Source organism: Oryzias melastigma, linkage group LG5 (assembly GCF_002922805.2).
Source record: "Oryzias melastigma strain HK-1 linkage group LG5, ASM292280v2, whole genome shotgun sequence".
Taxonomy (NCBI): Eukaryota; Metazoa; Chordata; class Actinopteri; order Beloniformes; family Adrianichthyidae; genus Oryzias; species Oryzias melastigma.
The window spans coordinates 11,049,479-11,060,837 of record NC_050516.1 but is presented as its reverse complement, the minus strand read 5'-3'; the positions used below and the strand labels follow the sequence as shown (position 1 = coordinate 11,060,837).

Genomic DNA, 11,359 nt, shown 5'->3' with positions numbered 1-11,359 from the left:
CACATAAAGTTTAGCCTCAAATACAAAAGGGGCCAATTGCCATGCTTTATTACTTATAGCTTTAAGTACCATATGAAATACCTAGATTTTAACGTTTTTGGTAAAAGAATAGGACTGTATCGTATCGCCAAAAAGTTTATGTATTGATTCGTGGAACATGTATTGAGCTGCGTATTGAATAGTATGAGAGAGAAATATACACACCCCTAGATTCTAGATTAGAAAAATTGGATTTTACTGGAATCCGTCCATGAAATGAATTAAAAACTGTGGAACAAACGGGTACACCTGCATGACATCCACATAGCAGATTTAACTCACCCAGCCTAAAAGGGTTAACAACACAATAAAGAGTTAGTATCTAAACCCCTCCCACATGATGCGTGGCCTGAGCACCGTTTGAGTGTCATCCTGTTTTTGTAAAATACCAACGTCACGCTGCTGCTTTTGCCTGGGAAAACTGATGTTTTCTGTTTCCTGGAGCCTCTCTCAAAGGCCATGAGTCTGATGAGAACATGGATGAAGCTCGACCGCTCGGAGTGGCAGAATGAGTTGGAGAGACAGAGAGCGGGAGAGAAAGCCCCGGTCCCAGAACAAAAGCATCTTTGTGGGTGATTGGAACCACATTTCACCCTCCAGTCTCTTTCTCCTTTTCTTCTTTCTTTCCTCCTTCTTCTTTGTTTCTCTCTGTTGTTTTTTGTCTGCAGTCTTTACACTTTTCAAAATTCAAATTTGCAGCTTCAGTTAGTTTATTTAAATGGAATAAACAACCGATCCTCTCTAGACGATAAAAAAGAGATCACTAAAATGAAAAAATAAATATTTTTTATTCTAATTAATTCTCATGTAGATCAAATCCAAATAATGAAAACATTGTAATTTGTGTGTCTGTGCTGAAGTTGTAATCATTTGGGTACATGTTACTACTTTCATATAACATATTTTTGTCTTTTTTACCCATGTTGCACAGTACCAAATACTATGCAAGTACCATACATACTTGTATCAAATACTTTTGAAAGATTTTCAAAACAAAGAGATGCTCACTTCAGTCTTCCTGTAACCTGATGCTTTTCTGGTGAAATCAAGACAAGTGGAAACCATTTTAAAACCAAATCAAAATCACATATGACAAAATTATAGATCTTTGTTTGAATCCACCACAGGTGAAATTTTAATCAGAAATCGCAACCCTTTGTAATACATTTTAATTGACACTTGGTTGTACATCAGAGGTGATAAAAAGTTTATCTTGTTTATCTAGTAAGGTGCAAATGTAGGAGACAGACTTGTAAACAAGAATTTAATTAAACAAATAAACTTAAATATGTCAAACTAAAAATAAAATGATTTGACAAGAGGATAAAAACAAGATTTGTATCTAATCTGAGGAAATCATTCTTGTGAAATGCTGCTTGAAAAAATTAAACCTGATGTGAAGAATTACAAATAATCACAAACACGCCTGTGTTTTGCGTATTAAATTGTGTTATAATATTTCTTAAGACACACTTTTTAAAATGTACTTGCACATTTTACCATGGGAGGCTATTTCTTTTATTTTTTATTTTTTTGTTTGCTTTTGGAAACCTTTTGTTAAGTAACAAGCAGCTAACTGACCAGTAAATAAGTTTAAAGTATATATGTTTTTTTCATTAAATAAGTTTTTAATGCAGATTGTGGCCAAAAGTTTTGTTCTTTTTTATATCCCTTGGTAATAAACCAGTATTTGAAAATAAATAAATAAACAAAAATTAAATAAATAAGAGAACAATTACATTTAATTGACCTAGGCTTAATTAAGTTATTTGACTAAAATAAAATAAATAAGTAAACAAATAAATAAAAAGCAGGTTTATTATTTGTCAGAGATATCACTTCCAGATATATGTCTGCAAAACTGACTTTTCCTCAACAACATTTATTTCAGTCTTATGCAGGAAAAACAATTAAAATGTCTTTGAAGAATTTACATGTTAGCACCTGCATCACCTCCAGTATCTTCTATAATAAGGCCTAAAGAATCAAAGTTGGTTTTGTCAATGATGAACTTGTTAAACCTTTTGTATATTGACGATCTCTTAATTTGACTGTGATGATAAAGTCGACAATATAGGCAGAGGAAATGCCTGAGGTAATGAACTTTAAAGTTAGGCAAATTCAAGCAAAAAAAAATCATGAAATCATAGAATTGTCTTGATTTTAACATTATATTCTCTTGATTTATAAGATTTTACCTTTTAATAAAAAAATAACATTACAGTAAAACCCAAAGAGAAAATCTATAACCTACCGTTATTATATTTAAGTATGTGTTTCAGCAACAAAATCCAAGCTTTACAACCATGATGAAGGACTTCCTCCGACTATGAAGGAGACACTCTTGGATACAGTCTGTTGTCCTAATTCTCAGACAGCAACAAGTTACTGGCCTGAGTGTCAGTCAGTCAGACGACTGGTCTGGGGATGAGTCAAACAAACTCGGGGCTTTTATTTTGCCGGGGTTTTACAGGAGATGAGGAATGACTGAATGCAGGTGTGTCTGCTCCTGCCCGCAGGATGGGGGCGCCGCCCTGGAACAGATCGCAACACACACACACACACACAGACACACACTCTGCTCCCAGTAACCCAGGTTGTTGGCAAAGCAGTTGTGAAACTATTTAAACAGATATGAAGCGGAGAACTCTGCTGGAGGCCACCGTTTTGTTTCAACAGGAAGGAAATGGGCATCGTATCAAAGTGATATTATTTTTGTTTAGCTTTTAAGGCATTTGCCAGAAGCCAACCGAACTTTCTAACCAGGTTTAAAAGTGGCTGCTAAGGGTTTCTTTTTTTTAAACTCCTGTTTAGATACTCTTTTGGATTTTCCATCAGGAGCTGTAATGATTTAAAACATAGGAGCTGCAATTTTTTGATCATAACTGAACCATGTATTCTTGGATTCTATAATAGCAGCAGGAGCATTTTGAAACCAAATCAATTAATACAAAAGTATTGATTTTGTTTCTAACACCTGGGTCACAATTTCTCATTTATCTGCATCATACAATGCACTCAAGTTCATTAGATGGGAGTCAAACAGTGAGAAATGCTCTCCCCCTGCTATTTTTGAAATAATGAACTGCCAAAAATACGATACACAACCCCTATTAACTGAAACCTTCTAAAGGGATCCGTAGTTCTGAATAGAATGATTAAGAAAAGTATCCGCAGCACTGCAGCTATTGTCTCTGGTTGGAAGTTAATCTGATAGCGCTGTTACAGGGAAGGAATGTGGAGAGTCCGTGTCATGTCCATTTGAATTTCTCACTAAAGCCAGGATGACCTGAAATGAACTCACCCACGTCCACCTGAAACCGACAATGAAGCAAGAAATGATTCATAAGGTTCTATTGTTCAACATATGCAAATGTGTTTTAATATAGTAGCAAGCAAAAAGATTGATGTTTGATTATTTTATCTGATGCATGAAAAGCAGGTTTTTAATAGGTACTTAAAAGAAAAGCTGGCAACACACAATGAAGCCAGTAGAAATAAATACAAAAATACTGTGTGGATGTTAAAAATGGAGAACAGAAAACAAAGTTTATAGCAAAAACAATTTCTTTCTTCAACAAGAAGTGCTTTTATACCTGCTCTTGTTTTTATATATTTACATACAGTATATATATATATATACATTTATTTTTTTTCTCAGTTTCCGAATTGGTATCTTATGCTTAGATTTAGATAAGAGGTTTTGTGTTTTGAGGGGCTGCATGGTGGCGCAGTGGTTAGCACTCTTGTCCTACCATGAGAAAACCCTATAAATAAACGCCTGGTGTCTTTTTATCTGGATTTTGTATGTTCTCCCCATTCACCCATGGGTTTTCGTTGGGCACTCTGGCTTCCTTCCATGCTACACTGTAAAAATTATGGTGTCTCTAAGGGTGTACTCAGACTAGAAACGTTTGGTTTGCTTAAAGTGAATCAGAGCTTGTTTCCCCTGATAATCCAGAACAAATTTTCAGTCTGAATACACCCAAATGAACCCTGGTCCAGGACCAGGAACCGCTCTCTGACCCATCGTTTGAGGTGGTCTTGATTCCAATCAGACTGAACTTCGGTTTGCACTGAGATTCCTCAAACTGAATACAGTCTATACTCGGAGCAGAACAACTGGACCAAAACTGCCACCGTAGCTGGTTGTCACGTGATGTAAACAAAGTAGGACAGAAACCAGAATTCGTTTTCCCCGAAAATCCGGAACAAATTTTCAGTCTGAATACAAGTGGACCCTGGTCCGGAGCCAAGAACCATCTTTTGAGGTGGTCTTGGTTCGTTTTCAGACTGAGCTTTGGTTTGCTCTGAGATTCCTCAGTTTGAATAGAATCCGTGTTTAGAGCGGAACAACTGGACCACCTTCATAGCCATTCTCTTGTCAGTAACCCTCAGCAGTTCCAAAATAAAAGTGAAAAGTATTGATACAAACCTTCAAAACTGATCAGTAAAATACAGTATGAAGTTTGAATAAGGGAACTATCCCAACAAGGATTGTAAAGCTTAGGACTTCCATAACTTCTGTCCCTCATTGCTTTGTCCCGCCCTCATCATTCCTGGCCAATGACTGAAGAGATCTTTAGTTCAGGACTCAATCTAGACCAAATTAAGCAGACTAAATCCAGACCAAATAATTTTTCTAGTCTGAATACACCCTTAATTACTCTAGGTGTCCATGTGTGTGTTACCCTGTAACAGAATGGTGACCTGTTCAGGGTGTACCCCGCCGTTGCCCAACAGTAACTGGGTTTACTCCAGCAACTCAGTGACCCCAAAGGGAATTCAGCGGAGTCTGAAAGTGGATGGATGGATGGACTTGTAATTTTTCTTGTTCTTTACTGATAGTCATTTTTTCTTTTCGTCTCATGTTGCACTATTAATACATATCACATAGCGCGAACCTTGCATAGTATTTATTTTTTATTAATCATGGTCAAAATGCATACTTTCGCTTTATTTTGAGCAAGACTCAACTAAATTATCTGGCTTTATCATCTTTATCAGACCAGCTTAAACTTTCTTGTCATTCAAACATATTTCCTTGTTTGATTAAAACTATTTTTCGTGATTGGAGTTGCATTGTAATTAACTATTGGAAGTACATCAGCCAGAAAGAGGTCACCTCTTTCCTTCAGTGTGTTCTTAGACAAATAATAGAACTCTGCTTAAAATTAATTTCTAGGAAAAAAACATTTTGAATCTGGACATGAACTTATATTTAATTGGAAATGCAACAGTCTTAAAAGTATAGCCTTTGTTCACAGTAGAAAAGCTGGACTCCCAAAGTCTGTACACCAGAGGAGGACATGGATCAGATGGTGACAAATTCATAGCCAGGTACTGGTGGTCATGGAAAAATGAACCAGTTAGACCTTTAAAGACTCACTCCAATGAAAACTGAGTTTTTGATGTTTTAGCATTTTTCTCATGATGAAGAACTTAAAGAAAATTTAGCTTAGAATTGAATTTTTGAGTATTTCTTTTACTCATATGGCTCTGACATTGTTTCCCATTTTTGTTGTACCGGTAATGTTAGGTTGAGGGCATTAGGGGCTGTAAACCAGTGGGAGAAAGTGTAAACAAAGGGATGATGGGAAATGAGGGAAGGCTGACTCCATTCCTAGTCTTACCCACAACTCAAAGGCAAATTTTAAATGAACTCCTGACCCTCTGCATAAACCATGTACCAGAAACTGACAAGTTTTGGGGTAAAAATGGCATAATCTTAAATAAAAGACAACAGGAAATTATTTTAAAATAAGTCAAATAACGATCGGAGTGGGATGCCTTGAGTGCACCAGACGAATAATCTTCTCTGTGAATCATATCTTAATGTGATAGCAGAAATATTTAAGCTTTTTTAGTGCAACAATACACAAATGAAAGCAAATTATTGGGTGTTTTTCTCTAGCAAACAAAGAAATAAACTTTTACTAAAGCTTATGCCTAATTCATAAACAATTAGTTCACAAAAAATACTGTGAGGCTGTTAGAATAGCTTAAAACAACTCCTGGAAGAATATTTTGTTTTTTAAAGCTTTGCCCATAAAAAGAAAAAAATCCCATGGATTTTGGTATCATAGCTCCTAATTAAAGCCTGCTTACGTTGGCGCTTGTCTGGTTCAGGTTAAGGTGTAATTACATGACAGGAGAGTTCAGCCCAACTAAGCTGGGAGGAAGCACAATCACTGCAGCCTCTGGTTTCCTGTGCAGCAGCAGCAGCAGCAGCAGAGTCAAGTACATGGGTGTGAGGGAAGAACAGGCAGCCCTGCACAGAGGATATGCAACCGACACTTTTATAAAAGTTACACATCTAAACTTTGCTTACTGGACCCAAAAAGTGAGTAAACAGCAGAGATTTGTGGGGAGCTGCCTGCAGAGTTTCAAACTCCCCCAACAACATCTGGTGTGCTGCTGGAGGACGGGGCGATCCGGAGAGGGACTGGAGGCGGAGAGAAGGCTCTGTCTGCTGGAGGAGAAAATGCTCTGAAGCTGGACGGACTTTCTGTCACCTGCATGAACCGAGGAAAAGTGGAGGGATTGTTGTGAGGAGACGAGTGGAGAAGAGATAAAAGGATGAATTAGTCCCAACTTGATTCCGAGTTGCAGCCAGAGAGGCGGTAGGGTTGATTTTCTCTCACTTTTACATTGTTTCTTCTATTTTTATATCTAAGAAAAGTCAAGAATGGAGTCAAATAGAGTTAATCCCGAACATGCAGAGACTCGTAAAGGAACGCAGTTGAATGTGAAGCTCTTATACTATCGGAGCAGATGGCAGATTTTAAGCGCAAAGATTGAACTTTATCAGCTGTTTTTTATGTTTTCTCGAAAGTTTTTAAAACTTCTTAACGTCGTAAATCCTTCAGATGACATTGTTCCTTTTGTTTTTACAGCACCTCGTGTGTTTGATCGTCGGTAAACAAAGTCTCGTCCAGCCTTTTCTCTCAACTTCGCTGTCAAAACTCATAAAGGGGAGACGCGAGCGGAGCGCGCGGCCGCGGGAGCGCGCAAACAGCTGCCCAGCTGAGCAGGACCGTCACGCGGGTTTGCGCGCTTACCTAAGCGTGCCTAACCGTTTTAGAGGCATGGGAGGCGGTTTAGGCGGCTGTCGGGTCAGCAGTATATGGGAGCAGCTATAGAAGTAGAAAAGTTGCATAATTGATCAAAAATCTAATTAAACATTAATTATGTCGTTTTAAATTAATACCAGAAAATCTAAATTCAAGCACTTAAACATTTACACCAGTGCAATAAGTTGCAGATTTTAAATATAAATCAAATCAAATAGCAGCAAAGTCATATAATTACCATTTACCTGAACAATAAAATGTTTAAATTGAAATAAATAAAGACAAACTAAATCTGATGAAATTTTAATGGGATTGCTTCTCAAAAGTTTTTTTTCTTTTTTTATTTTATAGATTTGATGTGGCCAAATCAATAAAGACAAATGTTTGATGTGGTCCATGACTACATTTACTTTTCATTTCAGGCGGATTTAACTCCTCAGAAAAACCAGGCCACAAGCCATGGATGCAGAGAGGAGGTCCACTCCCGTCTCTCCAAGGCCGGCTGAGGAGGAGAACCCCGGTGTGGAAGCTCCAAACTCACATCAAGACCTAAATTCAAAGGGAGAAGATGGCTCCCTGGACCCCAAACTTTGTACAAGTGAGGGTAAGGTCGGAAATTTCTCCTGTTGGTTATCCTTTAAGAAAAAAATGGCATAAAATAACTAAATAAAACATTTCTAAAAACAAGTTTTCTCACTAAAAACGTCAATACTCAAAAGAAAACAAAGTGGGAGCGAGGCTTGTGAACAGGAAGTCACAACAGGAGTGAATCCTGGTGCGACTCATCAACACTAATGCAGACAGACTAAATGTGAGCGACGAAAACGTTAGAAATTGTCTGGTTGATCCATGATCCTGAGGTGGAGAGCGTGTCATATGAGACAGTTGAAGGACTAGATAGCTGTTTTTCCTTTTTAATAAATAATAAAGAAATAAAACATATTGCTGCATATTTTATTTATTCAGCTGTTGCTTAAAAATCCAGCCTAAAATGACAGTTTTTTACTCACACCCGGCGACATTTCTAATTTAGATTACAGAGAAAGTCACAACTATAGGGTGAATTTTGTTTTGTAAAGTTCTCCAAAAATAGAATCCATTATTAAAGGGGTCATGCCATGAAAATCGAACTTTTTGAGGTTTTAAGTGTATTATACTGTTGATTCCTTATTATAAAGAACCCCAAAGCAGTATTTTGATCTGTAATCAGTAATCCTCTAAAAGCCTGCACAATCTGCAGTAGCCCCTCCCATACCCATGAAAATGAGCAGATTGTAATGTGCTGACATCAGCATGATGTGAACCGCCCCCTCCGGGAAGGATGTGTGCAGCAAGCTCCGCCTGCAGACTCCAACAAACACACACCCACTTGAAGCTAGTCTAACCTGTAGAGCAGGGGTATTCAAATCCAGGCCTCGAGGGCCGGTGTCCTACATGTTTTCCAACCAACGTTCCATTGAAGCTCCTTATTGGCTAAACATACCTGATCCTGGAAATTAGCAGCCAATAAGGAGCTTCAATGGAAGGTTGGTTGGAAAACATGTAGGACACCGGCCCTCGAGGCCTGGACTTGAATACCCCTGCTGTAGAGAAAACAATGGATCGTAAGACTAAGGTTGTGTCCAAATTCCCCCCCCAATCACTATATAGTGCATCCAAATCTACTAATTCCAAAATCGAGGGAACTCGAAATTTCCCACAAGTCTTTGTGAAAAACTATTGATGCTCACTAGATTAGCGAATATAGACCACAATGCATTGCGGTCGAACAATTTTGAACAAAAATACCTGTTTAAATGTAAGATTTGAATAAACAATCCACATTTTCACCATCAGAACACAGTGAGGTCATAAAAAAACTTCGTGAAATGTTTGTATTTATTCAATTTTCACTTCATGAAATTGGTGATATCATATCCGGTGTTTAGAAAAACAAAAGAAAAGTAGTGAGCATCGTGTCCGCATTACCTTTAAAATCCAGGGCACTATATAGTCCTGCACTATGTCGTTTTTTAGTAGTTAGGGATTCGGACACAACTTGTGTCTTTTAAGTGTAGAAAATGTTTTTTTTTGGATGCGAGAGGTTTAGTTTTTTGTTTAAACTTCCAAAAGAAGAGCAAAGACATCAGAAGTGGTTGGATTTTTCCCTTCCTGAAATGGGCGGGACCGACAAGAAGCGAAAGGCAGAGATTCAGTCTTTTTACTTCCATGTATTAAACGGAAATGACTTATATTTCATAAATAATTTGTTTTTTTAGTATTTTGAAGGTGATATATAACCATATATGGATATAGTTTACTCTGAAAGGCTTATAAAATCATGGTATGGGCCTTTTAAGCATTTTAGTGGGCGGGGCTTCTTTAACCATTCCACATTCAGGCCTGCAGGTGACTCATTAAGCAGAGCTACATACAAGAAAAAATATTTTTATTTTTATTTTTTCTGGACTCTTGTCTTTCACTGGAGCTCCAGTGTTTATGTTCTTTGATATGCTGTAATGTTTTCATTTTTAACACGATCAACATAATTCCAGTAGATTCTGAAGGCGAAAAGCGGCTCGTGCCGCTTTTCGCCTTCAGAATCTACTGGAATTATGTTGATCGTGTTAACATTTGAAAAGTTACAATATTTTTGTGGTGCTTAACTGATTGTAGTTGTTTCGATGAACTGAGAGGTCAGGACTCATTTACCCCTGTGGAGCAATGCTTCACTTATGACCCAGCTTGGGGCAGTTATGCACCTGAGTGACTCATCCAGGTTCAGCCAAACGCTGAATCAAGTTCCCTCAAGTTTCAGAGCGAACTGCGACTGCGTGTGGGGTAATTAGTGAAGGTGTGGTTAACAGTTAGAAGCCTGTTGCCATAGAAATTTGCCAAAAATATGTTTGAGGACTGATGCACTTTTCCTTTGTTTTTGTGTTGTCTTTAAAGACAGTGTTTAGGGTTATTCCTACTTTTGTTGGTTTGCTCATTTCGCTTTCAGGCTTCTGTTTTGTTTCTTTTGGGGGGTGTGGTTAAACCGCTGTGAGTATACACATACATATATAGAGCATCAGGGGTTGTGTTGACTCCCGGGGAGTCATTCATTTACTTAACAGCAGGGACGTGTCTAAGCATGCTCTCCTGTCTACTGGGTTTTACCTGTTTACTCCAAATTGTGACTCTTCCAACAAACTTTTACCTTGGCCCTTTTTTTAGACTCAAAGTAGGAAGGTGACTCAAAATGTGTGGAAGAGACGGCATGCTTTTACCTCCTTCTAATCACCTGTCTTCATATCCCCACATGAAAAGTGCAAAGCCTTTTGTTCAGATGTAGCGAAAAGCTTAGAAACGTTCATTTTGTTCATTTTTTCTTGATTAAAACTCCCAAAACAAATGTGTGATTAAATAATGGACTCGGTCCAACCCACCTTGTCCATGTATTTTAAACCAAGGACAGACTTTGGCATCAGGATAAGGGCATTTTCAAGAGGGAACTGTGAAGTGCCTTTTGAAGGACTGCTTTTGAGCAAAAATCGCTTTTGGCAAAATGTAATAAAGTCTGCAGAAGTCTTCCACTTCTTATGTCATCTATATTTTAGAAAAACATAGCTTAAGGAAAAGCTGAAGGAAGTGACGTAAACATCACTTGGATTGAATGTTTTCTTGACATTTTATTTTTTGTTTTTCTCCTATATATATTAATCTAAATGCCTTGTTGTTCCCGTTTTTTTATAGCTATAATCTGATATATCTGTTGGTAAAACATATATTCACTAATTTTAACCCTATTAAAAAAGTAAAAATACAAAACTAATGCATGCTTATTTTCACACGAGTGTTTTTGCAACATACTGTTATAAATTAATGAATTGCTTTTTTGAAGTTTTTTAGGATTTATACATTTCTGATTAACAAATTGGTGTAGCCATCAAACGGTTGTTTATTTTAAAAGTTCTGCAACAAATTATCTCTTAAACACATTGTTATCATACAAATACATTGCTTTTGTTTGTTTTCTTTTTCACTCATTTTAGGCTGAATTCCCAAATGCAAGGTAGATTTTTTTCCCATATTGTTTTAAATAAGTAGTACCAAATGTTTATATTAACCCTTTTGGCTGAATGTTAAACTCTGAAAGATTCTTGTGTGTCTGTTTTAAAGTCCCACACTGATGAAAACTGTGTTTTTAAAGGACCTACATCATGCAAAATCAACTTTTTGAGCTTTATGTGCACTATAATGTTAATTCTTTACAAAAAAAAAAA

The 11,359-nt window shown here is 37.2% G+C and overlaps 1 protein-coding gene across 2 annotated transcripts in view; it reads left to right on the top strand.

Annotated features, from left to right (window-relative positions):
- Positions 1–5,345: 5,345 nt before the first annotated feature.
- The window catches only part of mdfi (MyoD family inhibitor), a 31,035-nt gene continuing 25,021 nt past the window's right edge, over positions 5,346–11,359 (top strand). For both annotated transcript variants that reach the window (XM_024269081.2, XM_024269080.2), the window contains exons 1-2: positions 5,346–6,662; positions 7,535–7,716. In XM_024269081.2, the coding sequence (XP_024124849.1) occupies positions 7,572–7,716 (145 nt within the window). In that variant the 5' untranslated portion in view covers positions 5,346–6,662; positions 7,535–7,571. The remainder of the gene's footprint in view (positions 6,663–7,534; positions 7,717–11,359) is intronic.